The sequence below is a fragment of the Solea solea genome, chromosome 3, assembly GCF_958295425.1.
Source record: "Solea solea chromosome 3, fSolSol10.1, whole genome shotgun sequence".
Taxonomy (NCBI): domain Eukaryota; kingdom Metazoa; phylum Chordata; class Actinopteri; order Pleuronectiformes; family Soleidae; genus Solea; species Solea solea.
Genome location: NC_081136.1, coordinates 20,811,213 through 20,832,496, shown reverse-complemented (window position 1 = coordinate 20,832,496; position 21,284 = coordinate 20,811,213). Strand labels below are relative to the sequence as shown.

The 21,284-nt window shown below is 41.6% G+C and overlaps 1 protein-coding gene across 14 annotated transcripts in view; it reads right to left on the bottom strand.

Moving 5' to 3' along the window:
* The window catches only part of LOC131457267 (pleckstrin homology domain-containing family A member 5-like), a 190,770-nt gene that overhangs the window by 50,143 nt on the left and 119,343 nt on the right, over positions 1–21,284 (bottom strand). For 13 of the 14 annotated variants that reach the window (XM_058626212.1, XM_058626210.1, XM_058626213.1 and 10 more), the window contains 2 exons: positions 19,221–19,274; positions 3,866–4,040 (listed from right to left, as the gene is read on the bottom strand). In XM_058626212.1, coding sequence (XP_058482195.1) covers positions 3,866–4,040; positions 19,221–19,274 — 229 coding nt within the window. The remainder of the gene's footprint in view (positions 1–3,865; positions 4,041–19,220; positions 19,275–21,284) is intronic. The other variant, XM_058626214.1, reaches the window with a different exon arrangement.

Here is a 21,284-nt window from a genome sequence, read left to right as displayed (position 1 = left end):
TATCTTTCCATCTATGCATTACTATGCATTAAAGAGGCCATAGCCCAGAAGTGCCAATTAACACTGCGTTTTTGTGTGTATCTGCATCATTACCTCGTCTCTGAAGCCCTAAAAGTCAATCAGAACAATCAGTTCAGCCACTGCTGCGAGTGCAGGGTTTGATTGTTTTCCTGAGCTCTACGAAGCAGAAATGTACTACTGTTGACTAATAACATCACTGGCGAATTTCACCACTCCTCTAAACAGCAGTGCCGCCTTGTCCGGGCACTAGAGTCCAAGCACATCAAGTGACGTACTTTCAACCGTAGAAGAAGAACAACTACTCTCGTTGGAGCCCCGGACATGACATGGTAAAAAAAATATAATAATTGTGCCCACACGGGTGTGGTTTTGTTCTGAAACAGCGCAGCTGACGAGAGCGTCAGTGATGAGACATTTACATCGGCTCGTTTGCAGCGACTAGGAGGTTTTTGACCATAAAAACGACTTCATGTTTGTAAGTACACCTCCATATCTCACATATAAGTGAGATAGGACCATGCTAGGGCCTCTTTAAAGTCAAAAAAGCCTCAAAACATCCCATGAGAGCAGGAAACATTGGAGCAGCATACTGTCAGATCAAGCTGTTCTCCAGATTCATACAAACCACGAAAGTCTGGAAGAAATCTGTAACCTCGTAATTAACCTGGCTGTAATCCAAATCCTGGATGATGCAGCAACAAACTTTGACTCCTATCTAGTCTGTGTTACTCTTATATGTGCTTTAAATTATTCTGTATTAATATATACACTTGTATCTTTCTTCAACAGAGTCTAAAGTGTTGAAGAACTTTGAACTATCGCCTTTTAATATTTTTATTAAAATTGCTGCGATAAACATTATATGATACTTGCACCTGTTCAGTTTGTCTAGGTACATCTGACGCCATCAAATGATAAATAATTAGTGTCTGATCTGGATTTTGCGACTGCATCAAAGATGTTGTGTTATATTAATGGTTTATGAACCTATAAAAATCGACATGCTCTGCAGCCTAACAGAGCAGTGACCCATTCAGGGACATTCACTGGTCACTGAATTCCAGCGATGACTCAGCAAGTTGTTTTTTTTTACTAACCTACAGCATTAATGAAACAACACATCAGCTGTGTGAAGCACAAGTGATCAAAGCAGCTATTTCCTGTTTCCCCTTATGAACACTGCATAAGGAGAACTTCACCCATCCAACCACACTCTTCCCCTATTCCATGCAAGCAGTTGGAAGTTTCTCGTCATAACACTCTAAATTTCCTCGTTATATTGAGAAAGGAAGCTGCACATCTCCAGGAGAGAAGCTCTGTGTTCCAGCTGCAAGAGGAATGTACTGACAAACTGAGGAGTGACAAAGTTCCTGCTGCAGCTGTGAACCTCAGAGCAAAGAAATGTTCGGGTTGCCGCCTCCTCAGTCTATTCCCCCTCCCTTCATGTGGGCATAACAAACTCTCCATTCACCCTCACGACAAGTATCCAGCATCTATCCAGCTCTTCTCAAGCACTGCCAGGTCATCAGTTTCCACAGCATGGTAACAGTGTCTGTCAGCTTTTAAGCTGTGAATTTGCTAATGAGAATTTGAACATTTTGTCCGCTTGCAGCTTGTCTCTCTTTTTTATGACTCCCTCTACTTCTCTCCCTCCTCGCCGCTCATCTGTGCTTCATTCCAGTGATTACATATCTGTCCTGTGAGTGGAGAATGTTGTGGAGTGGGAAGTTTAAAAGTAGGCTGTACGGCAGTGGAGAGGGAAACCAGAGGATGAGGCTGGTTAGTGAGTGCAATATCTCTTTCTTTTTTGCTCCCTTCCCTTTTTGTTTTTGTCATTACAGTCTTCTTAGTCTTCTTAATTTGGTACATCAGTTGGTTGAAAATTTCTGCCAGTCCTGTTATCAGCTATTTAAAAATTTGATTTATTTTAGTTCTGATGGGTCAGAGGATGCTACACACCTTTTTGTCAGGATCTCAAACCCTTTTTACATTACATGTCATTTAGCAGACACTTTTATCCAAAGCGATTTACAATGGGTATGAGTACAATCAGCCAGGGGTGGAGTCGAACTTGCAGCCATTGTGACCATGATGTCTTTCTTAACCACTGAGCCACTCCACCCCCAACACACTTTTCAGTTTGTTTTTGAATATGTTTTGTTCATAAAATTAATTAGCATTGGTTTCAATTTGTGGCATCCATGTATGTTCGGACACCTTTTCTGATTTGTCTAAGGGAGGCCGTAACACTGCCTCTGCTCAGGTTCTAACGTCTGGTTCATTCTCCTGCCTCAGTTTGCTCTGGATCTTGGACAATCAAGCTCTCTCCACACTGCCTGCCCACTCCACTCCTCCATTGACATTCACAAGTTGAAGTCAATAAATCCCCTAAAATTGCCAACTCTGTCTAAAGTTATTGTTCTGCAATTTGCGTCACTTAACTGAACCTTCAAACTCCATGCCTCCCTGATGTAAACATCCCACAACAATCAATCAATAAAGCCAATTTTAAGGTAAAACTAATTTGAGAAAACAATTTCATTATATCAAGAAACTGTCTCAAAAGTTTCTCTCTACAATGATCAAAGAAGGTTTGAGTCACAACTGAAATATTTTCTCTCCTGTGGCAATTCTATGGTTCTGTAACACAATATATATTATTCTATTTTTAGCAGTGCAACTAGAACAAGGTAATATGGAGGTTTATGGAAACAGCTCAGGCACAAAAACAAGGATACCAAACCTGTAGGAAGTGGTTACATATTGGAGGTGTCAGGGTCAAACCTAATGTGTGTATCTCATCTTAAAAAAAAGTGCAAATATGTCCTATATACTGTATAATCAACACCTTCAGCTGCTCTGTCATATTCCATATCCTGTCCTCTGACTGTTCACACCAACCCCCACACATAGTAACTCATCCTCCATCGTCTTTAATCAAGCTACCTCACAAATGCCTTTTTATTTTTTGTTACAAGTCAGAAAATTCTCCTCTGACCTTTTCTTTTGTAAAGTGTAAAGCCTGGGTCAGGCTTGCATTTCGACTGAGAACAGTACATTTACTTGGAAGGTGGGGAATGGCCATGTCAGCGAGACATGTAGCGTGACGTCGTGCTGGTGCAATGACAATGAACAACAACAACGAACACGACACAGCAGACAACAGCACAACAGACAAACATGGAGGAAGTGACGTTTTTCTGTAACCCAATCAGCTGGTGGAGCCGGTCTAGCGCCACCCTGACAGTACCATTTCACTCTGGTACACCAAGGGAAGGGTGCCAAATATTGAATGGTTGGGGGCCAATTATTTGGTACAATATATTAAAAGATAGCTGGGGATCAAACAGCAATACCCCTGTTTAGAGGATAACTCTACCTCCAACACCAAAAATAATTGTTGTTTCACAATTTTTTTGTTTTTTTTCCTCCCTTTTCATAAACAGAAGCTCATGTGCTGTATTTGCAGGATTTGATACCTTACACTGACAGACATTACTGGTCTACAATATACATATACTGTAAGCCCACAGTGAATTGCCTTACATTCATGAATTTTCTACCACTGGGATTGGCTCCAGATACCCCAAAACCCTCATGTGGAGGAAAAAGCGGTACACAATGAGTGGGTGAAATGGATCAGAGACTTTGTCATCTTTAAAAAGTGGGTCCCAGTACAAACATTTTAACTTTTGTGGAGACTCAAAATGGTCAGCTAAGCATCTGAAAAAAAAAGAAACAAAACAATTGGCACTCTCTGGGGTCTGTTTGGGTTGACAGCCTGGTTGGTTTGGGGGAGGCTTGGATTAATTCTCTCTCTCAGATCGCTCTATTGGTGACTGACCCGTGTGGATGAGGTAACAGTTGTAGGTGAAGTGTCCGTGATAGTGGGGCTGCCAGGAAAGGTGCTGTAGTCCGAGCCGCCTGTGTAGTTTGAAGCCTCGCTCATGGTGCTCAAGGGACGTTCCTTCTTGTCACTGCCGCTACTGTCCTGCTCTGATGAAGCCTTAGGAGCCAGCCTGCCACAGGGCAAGAGACATAGAGAAACAAAGAGAGAGGGAGTCAGTCAGACTTTTGACCTTTATATTAGGAATGTACAGTACCATGCAGCACACACACACATATATATATATATATATGTATATTTTTATTTTTTCTACATCTTCTACATTTTCTTTTATACTTTTATATTTATACTTAAGTTTGTGTTTCTGTCTCCTACAACTGACTCGTAGAACCCGCACACGATTTCCAATGTGCCTGGACTATCTGTTTAAGCACAAATGGCAAATAAAAACCTTGAACCTTGAACCTTGAACCACATGACAGCTAGGAGGTGTGACCATGATTTTTCAGCTGGTGGGTGATCCATCACTGAACACCGTAAAACCAATAGTCCCAATAATCCTGGTTTTACTTCACTCTCAGAAAGAGTGAAGTTTGCACTGCTGAAAGCCGGCGATGGTGGGCCTAATGATTCAGTACACCGAAAATAACTTATTTGCCTGTCATTATTTTGATGTTTGCGATGCATTTTTAAACAACCTCAAGGCAGTTTCACACAGCCACACGTTGAGGAGGTACATTGGAGTAATGGAAACAACATGGCTGATACCAAGCCGAGTAGAGTCAAGTCGAGCACGGCAAAAATGGTGTGTGCAAAAATAACAAATTCTTCTATTCTAATTTGCCCCTCTATAGCAGAGAGTGTGTTGGAAAACTGTCTTCTGATATTGTACCTCATTTGAAGAAATAGTACATTTATGTACATATTGTAAATACTTTGTAATCCAATAATCACCCACAAGGGGTTATATTAACCTAGATTGTACGTGAATAAATGGTACATAAATGAAGTCAAAATGTGCCATGACAGTTTTTATTTGTTTTTTTTACTTATTTTCTTGCTCATGATTGTCTAATGTATAGATTTGAGCTAATCGTTCTGTACCATCCACCTGCCTAGGGACAACAGATGTGAATCAAGCACTCCAATCTGGCATGTTTACGCATTGATCTTCATTTGTATGCAATGTACCTAATTCTGAAACACAAAACAAAAGAAGGAAGAAAAAAGAAAATCAACACTTTCAGCTCAGGTTCAGTTCTGTTTTTTTTTTTTGAAAAGACATAAAAAGAACCAAATATTCAACATGGTGACAAGGAAAGAGTAACATCTACTGATGCTAAAATAAATCAATGAATACAAAGTCCTGCGTTAAATCAAAAGCCCAAATGTTTTTGGGTTTTTTTAATAACAAAGGCCTTATGGACGTGTGAAGGATATGAGAATAAATATTGAAAATATTTCTAGACAGGAAATATCTCTTTTTCTTTCTCTATGGTTTTGACTGTGATTAAGGCTTGAGGCTGAAACTCGTCAAATACACGTTTGTTTTAAACAGTTTTAAATAGGCATTTTGATACTTAAAAAAAAGAGTGCCTTGGGACTTCTAATTCGAGTCAATTCGACACAACAGGTACCAGGTAGTGTTCTTGGGAAAGTTAGGTTTCTCCATACTTTCCCTGTTTTCACACATACATGGCTGCAGTTCCCTTACTAAAGTGGGGGTCCTTCTGGTCTGACATCCCACTTGTGCAGCTGATTCCACATTATAATCTAATTCAACATATTGTCCTACCTGAAGCATGCACACATATACAGCCAAGGTATATGTGTCACAGACAAGGTATATGGTCTGCATTTATATAGCACTTTTGTAGACTTGACGAGCACTTTCTATCACACATCTTTCATACCCATTCACTATATGGTATATTGTGTCATCATTATTATTATATGATTAAAATTGATATTAGTAAAATATTTTGCAACTACTGACAGTATAAATTATTTTGTATAGTATAAAAATGACCACGATCGATTCAGAACTGTCCTGACTGAACTTAATGCAACAGATTAATTTGCTCTCTTCTGTCTCTATCTCAGCCCTACCTCTTCCCTTTCTGCCCACTGTATCCATAGCAATCTCTGACTCCATCCAGCCAATTAGCTGGCAAACCAAGGCCATTAAAGAGAATGTGAGGGAGAGTAAAGGTAAAGTGGTGACAGAAACAGAGAAACAGATGAGTCAGAAAAATGGAGATAAAGAAGAAGTTGTCCCATGAATCACAGCTATTATCCTCTGAAAGCCACCTCTTACACACACCTATACATTCAGAAGCTTTAAATGACCTGCCAACTTGACCTGATGAATGCAACAAGCTCAATGTTCTTTATTTTTTTGTCCTCAGTCGAACGGAGGGACAAGAGATCATTTTAGAAAAGAAGGTTTAAGGTCCAAGAGTCTAAGTAAAACTCCCACAGCCTGCTCCCAACATTAACTGTCTGTAAACAGTCCATGAGCAAGACATGCTGTTTTCAGAGAAAAAGACAGAAGAACATGGTACTGTCTTGTGTTTCCTGTTGGTGGAAGTCCAAATTGTATTCAGCTACATCCATTTTATTGTAATTGACAGCTGACACTTCAGAGTGGTGGCATGTTTGTAATGCTATCAGTTTATAATATATATTTATAATATCAGTTTATCAACATTTTAACCTTAGCATACTTTATGTTTTAACTCAAGACTTATGAACTGCAACATCCCAGATCACTTTTTTTTTTCTGGGAACATAACCTATCATTGTCCACTTAATTCGATTCACTTAAGTCCAGTTTGTCAGGCGGCTTCGTCACCCGACCAGCTCTCATAATAGTCACTATGGGTCGGAGGAGACTTCTGTTTCTCCTATCATATAAGACCTCAGAGTATTGATGATCTGACGACTGCTCCTGTGGTTCTTTCAGTGGCAATCCAGCAGTCAATTCTGGGAGAGGTCTTGAGTGGTGTCTCAGGTTGCAGTTTGCGGCCTGCCTACGCCTTCCTTCTTCCTCCTTCTCGTGAAAGGCCTGCAGGTCTGGCCACTTAGGATCCAGCTTGGTCGTTGATTGGGGTAGAGATGTACGCAGGTTTCTTTCCATCAGCAGCTGAGCTGGTGAGAACCCGTGCACCAGTGGGGTGGACCTGTTGGCCAGCAGTGCTCTGCTGTAATCACTGTCTTTTTTCCAAAAGTCCTTGATGGTCCATACAGCACGTTCCTCCCTGTGCGCTTAAGGGTAGTGGGGAAAATTGTTCTCTTTTGCAAACTCTCTGAACACTGCTGATGAAAACTGTGGCCCGTTGTCTGATATGACAACCTCTGCAGTCCCGTGCCTGGAGAAGACCTCTTTAATAGGTCTGACTGTCACCTCAGCCGAAGTGCTTTTGAGCTCTGCTATCTCAATGTATCTTGAGAAATAGTCTATGATCAACAGGTAATCTCTCTTGGACCTCTCGAATAGATCCATACCCACTTTCTGCCACGGGCGGTCTGGAAGGGGAGTGGGCACCAGTGGTTCTTTGAGCTGTGTTCTGTGTTTTTGACGTAGTTCACACCTTTCCACCTTTTGTCCTATCTGTCCTATTTTGTCCTATGCCGGGCCACTGGACAGATTCTTTGGCTCTTGCTCTGCATTTCGAGATCCCCTGATGTCCTTCATGCAGCCGCTGTAGCACATCTGTTCTTAAGGGGGGTGGAATAACAAGTGTCTCTTCTTTCATAAGGAGGCTTATGTGGAGGCGATGTGGAGATCTGTTCTGTCCCGCCAATATGCGCTGATGTGTGGGTTAGCCTCACAGTTCTCTGGCCACCCTGTGAGACAGTGTTCTGTCACTTTTGTGCACACTATATCTTCTTTCTTTTTGATCTCCTCCAGCCTTTTCTCTGTAGCTGGGAGAGAAGACATTACAAAGTCCACAAAAACCTCAACCTCTTTCTCCGGCTGTAGATCACCTGTTGTAGGCGGACCCTCCAGGGAAGCTCTGGAGAGGGCGTCTGCCGTGATAAGTTGCTTCCTCGGAACATGGACATGCTAAATGGCGCCCCCCGTGGCTGACGTGTTTGCTCGCTCCGCTCTCGTATGCCAGCTTTTTTTTAGTGTTTTAGTGTGTTTTCTTTTTTCTTTTTCTCCGAAATGCCATGCACTGGTAACCTACAGCAGGCAGGCACTTCTGGACATCGGTAGTTTTCATAACCATCTGGATTTAACTCTTCATATTCCACCGGAGCTACCGGAGCTTGTTCGCTCTCGCAGCCGCCACCACCACCCCCATGCAGGCCCCGAAGCCCCGAGCTCGAGTGAGTACGCTGACCCCAGGAAGGTGCTCCGGAGACGGCGACGTAAGCGGGGGAAGAGGGCTGGGCTACACGCTAGGCTAAAAGCTCGCGCTAGCAGACCATCGCTACCCAGCCTCCTGCTCGCTAACGTGCGGTCACTGGACAACAAACTGGACGAGCTACGAGCCAGGATCTCAACCCAACGGGAAATGAGGGAATGCTGTGCTCTCATTTTCACAGAGACCTGGCTTTCGGACAAAATCCCGGAGTGTGCTATTCAGCTAACTACTCACTCCGTGCACCGAGGAGACCGGACTGCAGCCTCCGGTAAGGCAAAAGGAGGGGGTGTGTGTGTTTACATTAACAACGCGTGGTGTGGAGACATACAGACTGTTCAGAAGCACTGTTCACCTGACGTGGAGTTTTTATTACTGAAATGCCGTCCCTATTATCTACCGAGGGAATTTACTGCTGTGTTTTTGGCCACTGTTTACATCCCCCCACGGGCCAACTCCACCGCAGCACTCGGCACACTCCATGACGTCATCAGCGCGCTGGAGACGGCTCATCCCGATGCTGTTTTCATCACTGCTGGAGACTTCAACCAGTGCAACTTACGGACTGTATTCCCCAAATACCGCCAGCATGTAGACATTCCCACCCGTGAAAAGAACACTCTGGACCATGTTTACAGCAACATCCGTGGTGCATACAGGGCTGCACCCCGCCCCCACTTCGGACAATCTGACCACATCTCACTGTTTATGTACCCCGCTTACAGACAAAGGCTGAAACAAGCAAACCCAGCCACAAAAGTCATCAAACTCTGGAACCCAGACACCGAGAGCATCCTGCAGGACTGTTTTGCTACGACAGACTGGGATGTTTTTAAAGCTGCAGCCACTCTGGAGGACTCCTCTGTCAGTGTACAGGACTACGCTGAGTATGTGACTGGGTACATCAGCACGTGTGTTGACAACATCGTACCCACCATACATGTCAGGAAGTTCCCCAACCAGAAGCCCTGGGTAAACACTCAGGTACGAAGCATGCTGCGTGCTCGCTCCACTGCATTTAAATCAGGCAGCGAAGCTGAGTACAAAACTGCCAAGTACAGACTGAGACACGCCATCACAGCGGCAAAGAGGCAGTACAGAGAGAAGCTGGACAGCTTCTATTCCACTGCTGACTCTGGGCGGATGTGGAGGGGCCTGCAGCACATCACAGACCACAAGACCACCACCAGCACCATCAGTTCCACAGACAACCTGCCAGACGACCTCAACACTTTCTACACCCGCTTTGAGGCTACAACAAACACAGGGACACACACACACACCTGGACCACTGGACCCCCCTCACCACCACCAACAGTCTCTTCAGGTCAGGTCCACAAAGTCCTGAAGAAAATCAACCCCCACAAGGCAGCAGGACCAGACAACATCCCTGGCCGTGCACTCAGAGCATGTGCTAACAAGCTGGCTGATGTCTTCACATCCATATTCAACCTCTCCCTAAACCAGAGCACCGTTCCCTCCTGCTTCAAAACAACAACCATCGTCCCCCTCCCCAAGAAGAGCCCACCCACTTGCCTGAATGACTACAGACCAGTAGCACTCACTCCTATCATAATGAAGTGTTTCGAGAGAGTGGTGCTGGCGCACATTCAGAGCAGCATCCCGGATTCACTGGACCCCCTGCAGTACGCCTACCGACCCAACAGGTCCACCACCGACGCCATCACAGCTGTCCTCCACCACTCCCTGTCCCACCTGGAAAACAAGGAGTCCTACATCAGGATACTCTTTGTAGACTACAGCTCCGCCTTCAACACGGTCATCCCCTACAAACTCACCCACAAGCTGTCCACCCTTGGCATTCACCCCACCCTCTGCGACTGGCTCCTTGACTTCCTGACTGGCAGACCCCAGACTGTCAGGATTGGCAATAAAACATCAGCCAGCATCATCACAAACATTGGCACTCCACAAGGATGTGTCCTCAGCCCCATCCTCTACACCCTGTTCACACATGACTGTGTCGCCTCCCATAAAGACAACATCATCCTGAAGTTTGCTGACGTCACTGCAGTGATAGGATGCATCACTGCGGCGGACGAAGCGGCCTACAGGACGGAGGTGGACAGTCTGGTTTCTTGGTGCGAGGACAACAACCTCACCCTAAACACAGACAAGACGAAGGAGATGATAGTGGACATGAGGAAGGAGAGGAGACCTCACCAACCACTGTTTATCCGGGATCTTGAAGTGGAACGGGTGAGCAGCTTTAAGTACCTCGGGGTCCACATCACTGAGGACTTCACATGGACCACCAACACAACACAGCTGGTCAAGAAAGCACAGCAACGGTTGTATTTTCTGAGGAGGCTGAGGAAGTTTGGCATGTCGACAAAGATCCTCAGCAACTTCTACAGCTGTGTCGTGGAGAGCAGTCTGACCAACTGCATCAGCGCGTGGTACGGCAGCACTACAGCCATGGACCGCAAACGCCTGCAGAGAGTGGTAAAGACAGCTGAGAGGATCACCAGGTCCCCACTGCCCTCACTGCACAGCATCTACCACCGCAGAGTCCACAGGAGAGCTGCCACCATCATAAAGGACAGCACCCACCCACAACATGGACTGTTTCACTCCTGCCCTCAGGACGGAGGTACAGGAGTGCCAAATGCAGGACAACCCGTCTAAAGAACTCTTTTTACCCCACTGCCATCAGAATCCTCAACAGCTGAACGGGACTACAATAATCCTGTCACCTGGTTACACTGTCACTTTAATCTGTTACTGTCACTTTAAAACCTGAAACATTGTCACTTTAAATCTGTGTGTCACTTTAAATCTGTGTGTCACTTTAAATCTGTGTTCACTTTATGTACAGTTCATATTTTTACACTTATTTTATGCATATATGTTATTTTAGTCTCTTGTAATATTTATATTTTTCTTATGTATATTTATACTTTTTTTACAAAAGCATCTCTTTTTTACTTTTTACTTTATGCTGGTGTTTTTTGAGTGGACAGCAAAGTAAGAATTTCATTGTACAGGGAAACGTGTTTCTTTACTGTGCATATGACAATAAACACTTTGAATTGAATCTTGATGGTGTAGGAGAACTGCAGCAACCGCAGACTAAACCTCAAGATCTGCGTCAGGAGGTCTTCTAACCCTCTTGTGCTCAGCAGTGGAACCAATGGCTTATGGTCTGTCTGTAGTGTGAAATGCAGACCTAATAGGTACGATGCAAGTCTCCCACATGCCCATGTAGCTGCCAACGCCTCTATTCCAGTTTGCACGTAGCGCTTCTCAGTGTCTGTTAAGCCTCTAGAAATGTATGTGCATTTCTGTTTCCTCTCTTTTTTCTTTGTGTTGATGGCGTCCATGTTCGCTTTGATGTCCCCCATTATGTCACTGTGGAGTACAATCTGCTGTTTCTTTTTCGCTATGTCTGAATTTTTGTATTGCTTTAGCAAGTGCCAGGTCAGAGTCCATTTGTAGCTGTTCAGACAACCTTTTGTCTCTTATCCCAAATACGATTATGTCCCTTATGAGCTTCTCTTTCAGTACTCCAAGTTTGTGCACTGCTGTGATATAAGCCTCCACAGTCTCTCCGTCATGCTGACGTCTGCTGTTGAACTGTGCTCTTTTCAAAATTATATTGTGCTTTCCGATGCTCAAATGCTGCTTTGACAGCCTTATATTTCTTTCTTTTTTTTTTCTGACACCATATATAATAATAACGCAGGACACCGATGTGCTGCTTCGAGTCGTATCTCGGTTTACTGTTTAGACATGTTACACGCATAGCCTTGTGGGCGCTAAGCAAAAAGCCGTACTTTTAAATATAATTGAAATTTACTGAAGAAAAAATACGACTCTCGCTTGCTCTCAAATCTAGGTCAATCAAGACCACAGTGTTGTGATTATTCCTCAGAGGTTCAGTACAAGAACTTTCATATAAAACATGTAATAATGTAATGGATATCATTGATTATATTCTAAAATATGTTCTGTATCTGTTTTTACAAACATATTCCATCTCTTAATCATCCTGGTTACATGGTTTAGCTTTTTAGTGTAACTATTGTCTGAGTGCTACAGGATGTCATTGTAGGGTTACATTTTTATTTCAGGGTTCCCACACCTTGTGCATCTTAAAGACAAGCGTAATGACAATAAAAACTGGTCAGCATCACATTTGTCATTTGACCTGGAAGTGAAGGTCGTTTAAACACATTCCCACAGGCCAAAAAGCTGTTCATGGTTTAAACAGGTTTATTTTTACTTCACTAGTGTGAGTGGTGTTTTGGCCTTAGAAAAACTCAGATTATGTGCCTTCTGGTATTTACTGCAGAATATGACACTGTATTCAAATGTGTTGCTCTATACATATCTCTGTGTTTTAACCTCACTACAAGTTAACAATCTCACCAGCATGCTGAGCACAAGGTCTGAGAGTAAGAACACATGCATTTTTAAATCATCCATTCATACACAAAGCTCTGCGATACTAGAAATGTTATCAACAGAGACCATTTACACACAACCAAACACTTCTTTTCAATCCTCCCCACTGTCTCGTTGTATCAGAATTTTCATCTTTCAGTCACACAGTCATGAACCTTTTCTCCATAATGCCTTTCTTTTTACCTGTTCATTCGTACTTCTGTGACTTGCTGATGAAACAGTTTTGTGCGAGTGCTGCTGCTGCTGCGGCAGGCTCTTACTCAGCCATATAAGCTCGGCTGGATCTAAGGACAGCCCATGATCCACTTTTCTTTCTACATTGTGTTCTTTTCCTGCACTATGAGCACCAGTGTTACCGATGACAGCACTATCAGCATGACCGTCACATTTTTTAATCACATACATACACATGACAACCGACATCACCACCTCAAAACCCCCACGCAAAAGCCAGTAAGGGGAAATAAAGGGTTCCAGCAGATGTTTCTCTCTTTTTTCTTGGGGAAAAAAAGATCACAATAAATGGAAGTGTTGTGTTGTAGAAGATGAGATCTATGAGTGCTGCTACTCACTGATCCATGTCAATAAGTAGAACATATTTTTAAATTTTAATATCCAAGCTAGGATTTCTTGTGCAGAAATGTTCTTACCTTGCTCACCACCTTGCATATACTAGTGTTTCATGAAGAAAGTGGTGAGCTGAACCGAGATGTTAGAGAAGAGATCACTATAATAAATAATGGATCGGTTGAGACCCGAGTTAACAAAAGCTTCCATCGGTGCTATCAACCGACAAGCTGCCGGTGGAAACTGTTGGCACTACTCTTGTTCAACATGCTAACACATTTACATAAAACCAAAAAGGTTAGTCATTCTCATAATTCACTGTATTATGGTGGCTCACTGACACGAGTCTGACTTCATTTGGAGAATAATGTCTCCAAAGCATAGTTTCTCAACTGTGCTGTTTTGAACAATTACAACATGTCCTTTGTAATGGGTAATAATGTGTGGCCAACACAATCCCATTAGTAAAACTCACATTGAGAGACACAGTAGAAAACATTACTGGAGTGCAAGTTTAGCATATGGATATTTGTACATTTCCACATCACTAACTAAGTTTGAGTTGAACTTTTTCATTCTTCATTTACTGTGAACTTACTGTTTGTGACGTTTCCTGCAAATAATGCAAAACAACGTCAGCTACAAGATGAGGTATTAGTGAGAGTACCTTAACATCATTTTTTAAAAAGTAGGGCAAACTATATTATTAACTGTGATGCAGATGCAGAAACAATGTTGAATATTAATAATTCAAATACATCTTATTACAAATGTTTTACTCTATTACTATTCAACAATATAAAAGTATGTCTGGTGTTATATTATTTAAGTTCTATATAAGTTCAGTAAGTCTTTGTTACACATGTATGTTGCTATGAGTTACCGAATGAACCACCAATCATCAGTTTGATCAGTTTGAATTTCACAATGAGAGCAGCATATATATGTATTTACTATGCAGATGATACACTGCTATTTGCACTCACCACAATTACTCTAGAATGACTATATCCTGTTCACTTTCATGTGACTATTCAGAAGTAGATAGTCAACTAATAAGAACAACAGGATGTTATATTATGTATTATAATAATAATAATAATAATAATAATATTATTATTATGCATTTTATTTATAAGCAACTTTCCAATACTCAAGGACACTTTACAAAGACTTATAGGGTTAGGGTTAGAATCTGTACAACACAACAGTTAATTTTATGTCACTTATCGTCAAATGATTATGTGTGGACATGATACTGAATTACTTACAGAGAGTCAACAAGGGACTATCAAAATAAAGTGTTACTGACTTATCTACCAATGATTAAGTAAAATGGCATTTGTATTAGCAACATAATTATAACATAGTAACACAGTAATTACTTGATTTTTCAGCACTTTTCTGTGTAACAAACAGAGAGGCCTTTGACCATTATCATAAAATACACTTACAAAGCTGTGAAATCTCTAAAGTAATGTAATGCTGACTAATATTCATGAGTGAATATTTTTTCACTCATGACTCAATCAGTGAAATTCACAGTGAGACAGATCAAAGCAGTAACAGGTTATCGGTAAAGAAAGCGACTGCTGAAGGCAGCGGAGTGTTGCAATGTGTGCTCATCAGTGATGCATGCAGAGTCTGAAATAAAATCAGTTGTAAGGGGCTGAAACAGGTAGAAAAGGGGAAAAGATTCTGACACAAAAGAATGAAGTCTTGAAAGAAAGAGAATCTGAGCTGAATGTAAAGGTGGATGACGTGTGCTGAATACATGTTCCAGCTGTCAAGCTGCTGAAGATCCCAGAAAGCATTAGTTGCTGACTTACCTGTATAGAGACTACTTCTCACTGCTAGAGCTCTAATATTTAACGATTATAATGTAGTGACATACAGTCAAATGAGAGGATCGACATCATCTTTATTTCCAGTTCAGAGCAACGTGTAGGGCAAGTTAACAGAGTTTATTACAATTAAGATGGTGATAGATGTTTTGAACTTTAGAACACTGAGTCCTTAATTATAAAAACTGCATATACAATGGAACAACCTCAAGTTTAGCATTGCCTTATGATTTATTGATTGTATACACTTTTTATTTTATTTTGCTTAATTGTCTTTAAGCTCTTACGATGTTCCCTGGAGGAAAAGGCTTATGTACGGTGGCCGACAGTGGCAAATGCACTGCAACGACCCAAACCACATGCAGAAGGAGAAACGAGCTGCATACTCACAAACGATGCAGATTCGAAAGCACAAACGAAAACCAAAACAAATGCAACGTGAGAAACGTGCTGCAAAGGAAACAATGATCTGCAGAAAGCCAAAACTCATGCATCAACAGAAACACGCTGCAAAAACGAAATGATGCAAGACCGAAAACACACACTATGACAAGCCGTTATGATACTTTGCATTCTCATTTTTATTAAAAGACCTGGTCAAGTTGAACTAGAAGTTACACGTTCTCTGGAACCAGCAGTTTTTATGATCAGTGTTTTAATTTGGCAGTAGTTTGCTCTGGGCGTGGTGAGATTTTGTCCACTAGTGTGTCCACTTTTTGTTAACACCATCTCGCAATATAGTAGCGAAGACGAAGAAACAGGGATTAACAACACTACTGTTTCATGTCACCTCCATGAAGAACGAACAGCCAGATAGACAATGTATTTGTATTTTTTGTGTATGTACACTACACTGATACATCTTAAATATATATGACAATGTATTTTTTTTTTATTATAGATTTATTCTGGTATTGCAGTGCTGGATATGCTCTTTTGATGGTTGTAATGAATGTAAATAAAACTAAATGAAATCACATACTGATGGTTCTGCTTGCATTTTTAATACCACAAGACCCATCACCACCATCTTTATCAAAAGTAAGAGCAGATGTCATTTAACTTCTTTGGTGGTAGCTCCACATATTTATGGGTACAGAGCTGATTAAAAAGGTGGATAAGCAAAAACATTGAGCTACCATAAAAAATAACAATGTTTTCTGGTTTACAAAAGAGAGCTATATGCATATGAATATACATTACAGAGCTAATAGAGAGAGCTACAGAGCTAAGACGAAGCAATGGAGGCGAATGTTTAATTACAGAGAGATGCCGTTCTGAGGCGATACATGTACAAAACCACCATCTTTATGAAAAATGATTAGGAGAGTCAAATCAGGATCAACAAACGTCAAAGTGCTGATCATAGCAGAATCACCCCACCCAACATAACAGTATGTCTCTCAGTCATCACTGTCAATATCAGGAGAGCGGTTATCAGATATAAATCTCAGATATCATTGTTTAGTTTCTTTGGAAACATTTGCACATTTTTGGCACCAACATAAATACATGTCCAAGACAGCATCTTCCTCTTCAATGTGTCCTGCCTGCAACATACAAATACAGTAAAAGATGATCAGAAAGATATGCATAAACAACATATTCACGCTGGAAACAAATGTAGCTTAAGCTGCAATAAATGTTATTGCAGTTATTGTATCCTCTCACAGAGTATCCGTTAACTGATATCAAAAGTTGTATCACATGTACCATAAAGAAAATACATCTATTTCAAGTGTTTGACAAAATACATATATTAACTGTGCCAGAGGCTGTGCAGTAATGACTGTGTCTACAGAACAAGTATATATGTAATGTTTACTTTTAGTAATGTTAGGGTGTTTACCTACCTGCTGGCAATGTTTCTGCTTGTGACACATGGACCTTCTGGCATTCTCCTGCCACAGTGATGTACTTTTAGTTTCCAGGCAGATTATACGCAGGACATGAAGCACAGGACCAGCAAAAACAACTGGCAGGCCTGTTCTGGACCCGAGTTCCTTCCTTGAAGCGTCCTTTGTGCTGGAGCTACACGATGGCACAGCCTCACTGGTGAAAGCCAGTTTCTTTGGGAACATTCTCAAACTCAATAGCGATGCAATGTTTGTATGATTCTGCCATTGACTGACTCTCACCCTGCAATCCAAGGCACGGTATTCTGTCATGTACCTGTAAAAGCATGCGTCTTTTCATTTTTCACAGATGATGAATTTGTGGAGCGTTGTTGTTAATCCCTTCCGATCACTTTCTGGAGACAATTTGAGTATTTTTCTTGTCTTTGCTGCTATTTTGCAAGATCGGATTGTTTTTGTGGAAAAATTCTCACTATACCCAGAGCAAACTACTGCGGGATTAAAACACGGATCATCCTCTTGTTCAACATGACCAGGTCTATAAATAAATAAATTAAGTAATCCCCGTGTGTCGTAACGGCTGGTTGTAGAGCTGCAAGACAGTGTCCCTACAGGCCTAGAGCACTTCCGTTATTGAATATGCTGGTTTTCTCTCCTGCAGTTGTTTTGGGATTTGTGTGTTTTCGGTTTTACAGTGTGTTTCTGTTGATGCATGAGTTTTGGCTTTCTGCAGATCATTTTTCTTTTGCAGCACGTTTCTCACGTTGCATTTGTTTTTGGTTTGGTTTTTGCTTTTGAATCTGCATTGTTCGTGAATATGCAGCTCGTTTCTCTTCTGCATGTGTTTTGGGTCGTTGCAGTGCCTTTGCACCTGACGACCACCGTACATCACCGATTTAGCTTTGTATTACTAGAATAGGGGTAGTATTTTTGAAAAATCGTGCAGTTTCCCCTGAGTTGAGAAATATCTTCTCCCTTTTCTTTGTTACGTGCTCACCAGTGACACTTGGTCCTGTACCTGTAAGCAAAAATGGCGGACACTGTTTACATTCTGGGAATGAGGTCCCGCCCCCCTACGAGTGGGTCTAAAAAGTGTGGAATTAGCATTTCAAGCCTCGGACCAAGGTTCGGACCAAGTGTCACTGGTGGGCACATAACAAAAAAAAGAACAAAGATATTCCTCGTCTCAGGGGAAACTGAGGTTGGGAGGCACAATTTTTCATTGGAAACATAAGTATGCAACTAAAACAAATATTTATAAATAACTTTATATACTTATCCTTCATGAACAGAAACACAATATGCACAATCTGGCTGATTTGTCTGTTTATGCTCCTGTAAAAACATTTAGCCACAAAATGGTTGCTTTCGTAAGGTAAGGCCCTTGCCTGAAGTACAGGTGATTATATGCAAATACAACACACTAATAGGTAGTTTACTCAATATCTGGTGATAAATGTTGCTAAATGTTAGACAGTAGGCCTTTAAATATGTAATGAATAGCATTTCTGCATTAATATTTTTGAGTAGCGTACTTACTGCACCCTTCAAATCCATATAAATCTGTATTTGTATTGAAAGTAAAGGACTGTTTCATCCATTGCCTTTTAATGACATCACTTTTGTGGAGCTGCTGCTGTTTTAATAGGGTTTGCCTTTGAAAAATCACCATGAATAATAAACTTTAAAACACTCCTATTCAGTGTGAAGCCACTAATCTGCAGGTCAAATATTTCACAATAGAAGCCATGTTGAAAACAAGAATGGTTACAGGAAACAGAAATGCCAGAGTGCTTTTACTGTGAAACTGGAGATAAAGCTGATCAGTGGACCTAACAGCCAATGCTGCAGCAGCAGTTACAGCTTGGTGTCACTCTTGTTGTTGTGTGGTGAATGCAACTTTAAAAAAAAGCTGGAATATAAAGCAACTTGGAGAAAAGACTGAGAGGATCAGCCACTTCATCAGGAAGTGATCCAAAGCTCATGATCCCCCACTGCTCCCAGATGTCATCAAACTAGCTCTTTTGTTATTGTTTTGAATGAGGGAGAGAAGCCTGGCAGTAGAAAGTACATAGTTCAAGGGAAAATCCTCAAACAAGAACCTTGTCAAAGCTGCTTTTCATATCATATCATATCATATTAATCCTCTCATTTGAGTTGAAGTCATGTTTTTCATAGACCTGGAGCTGCAGCATGCAACATGGGTTTTAGTCACTTTGGCGTTAGTGTTATTGGAAGCTGCTTGTGAAGCTGCAGCAGCTCCTGCAGTGATGTGAACGATCATTACCTGGTGGGAGCCTCTATGGGCCCGTCAGGGTGGACACGCTTTCCACAATTCATGCTGGAAACAGAACAAAGGAGGCAGAAAAATGACAAAAAAAATAATAACTCAAATCTTAATAATCATCATGTCACATGAATATAATAATGACAGAAATCATATAAGGATGGCAAACATAAACCAGTTACATAATGAAGGTTGAACTCATACGTTTTTCTTGATTGTGTAAATGAATCATGGAAGTGGATGCAGGAAACTTTTGTGGAAAACAGACAAACTCTTTGTTCTGCCAGTGTCTCCCGCCAGGCTGACTACTGGTCATTCATTTAGAAATTATTCCCAGTCTTGACTTTGATCAGTCCACCGGTGTTCTGAGCCTCCCGTTGGTCCAACATCACTATAACACTGATTCCCTCAGATGCTCAGTTTGGGGTGTCTGTTATCAGACGCTATAGAGCCAATGTGCCATGCCCAAGCCTAAGAACTAAGAAGGATTTATGATTTGAAATCTGTGTGCCAAGTTTTGTGAGAATCACGTCTCTACACACCTGCATAAACCAAATAAATATCAAATGCAATTTTCCTGCAATGAAAATATAATAACAAAAAGTACATATAGAACACAGATAGGCAGGCAAATCCAGTGAGTCCAGTGCCTTCAGAGGGCAGGCAGCTCACAGTCTCTCTTAAAGAAAAAAATAATCTTTTTTTTTCTTTTTATTGTTGACATCATAAGTAAGTTTCTCTAGATATCTGAGAAATTAACGCTGTAGAAAAGTGGGGGTAAGACCATCCCAGCAAAAATACACTTCTTAGCCAAGAATACAAGGATCAATGTTCCAAATGGCAGCCATTTTCAGTGAGAGTGAAAATCAGTATCTCAAGCTGATTCCCAGCAACGACAACACTTTAGCATCCAGACTGTTTCCGCATCGTCAGAGATCTGCATCCATACTACAACTGGAGCTTTTCCATTAAACATTTCTAGCTCTTCTTGTCTTGTTTTTTTAGGACCTGGAGAGTGTCATCACTGGAAGAGTCATCAGACACAAGAATCGAACAGAACAATGCCGTATTGTAGATCAGTTAACAAGACTTAAAAATCCCAAAACATGCGTTAATCTGCAACATTTAGCAAGGAAAATTAAAAAAAAAAAATAGTGACAGCACTGTGGAAAGCCGGCCAAGGTGAGCCTAATCACAACCTGTTCAATTGTATTTCAGTTCAATGACTGAGTCAGATGGAGTCTGTGCTCTGGTCATGCAGGAAGTACTGGAAAGACTGCTTTGCTACAAGTGCTACTCGCTAGTCAAAGCAGGTGCCTGGTTATGTAGGTTGTCATATTTCTTATTTGCTCAATAACTGACCCTTTCGCTGGTAGGAAAGTGGAGAATCTGTGGAGAACACTGCAGTCAGTGCCACGTCTTGCATGTCCAGGTCTAAAAAACATTAATCATACAGTATGTGCCGCTTTTCAACCCAAAGATATTTCACTTTCAGCCATCACCTCTGTGCCAGTCAGTGTAAAACAGGGTGGAAGCATCACTGCAGTTCCATCTGCAGTAACACCTTTCCCCTGTGACTTTCTCACCTTTACTCTGCTTTGAGTTTAAAAATACACAAACCATGCTCACCTGATTTACATAACACACACACGCACATACACACACACACAGTAGTGTGTAGCAGTGTGGCAACGTCGATAATTGGGATGGGAGATAAATCACAAGTGTGTGAATGTGAGAAGGCGATAGAGAGAGTGTGACAGAGAGAGAGAGAGAGGCAGACAGAGTGCAGCTGCACTGAACTTGTTAGCTGTAAAAGTGAGTGTGTCATTCACAGACGAGGCTGAAACAAATTGAAATACCATGGTGATGTCTCTTTTGGAGGTAGAGCGTGTAATTGCAGCATTTTGTTTGTCTCTACCGCCTTAAATTTCATTTTCAGCACCATATTCCTGACTTTTTGTTGCCTTTTTAGTTTGTCTCCTGTGGAGTAAGAAATAGTTCAATTGTAAGATTTGTGTGTGTGTCTTTTGCAGAATGGATCCCATTTCAGGGCTGATGGGT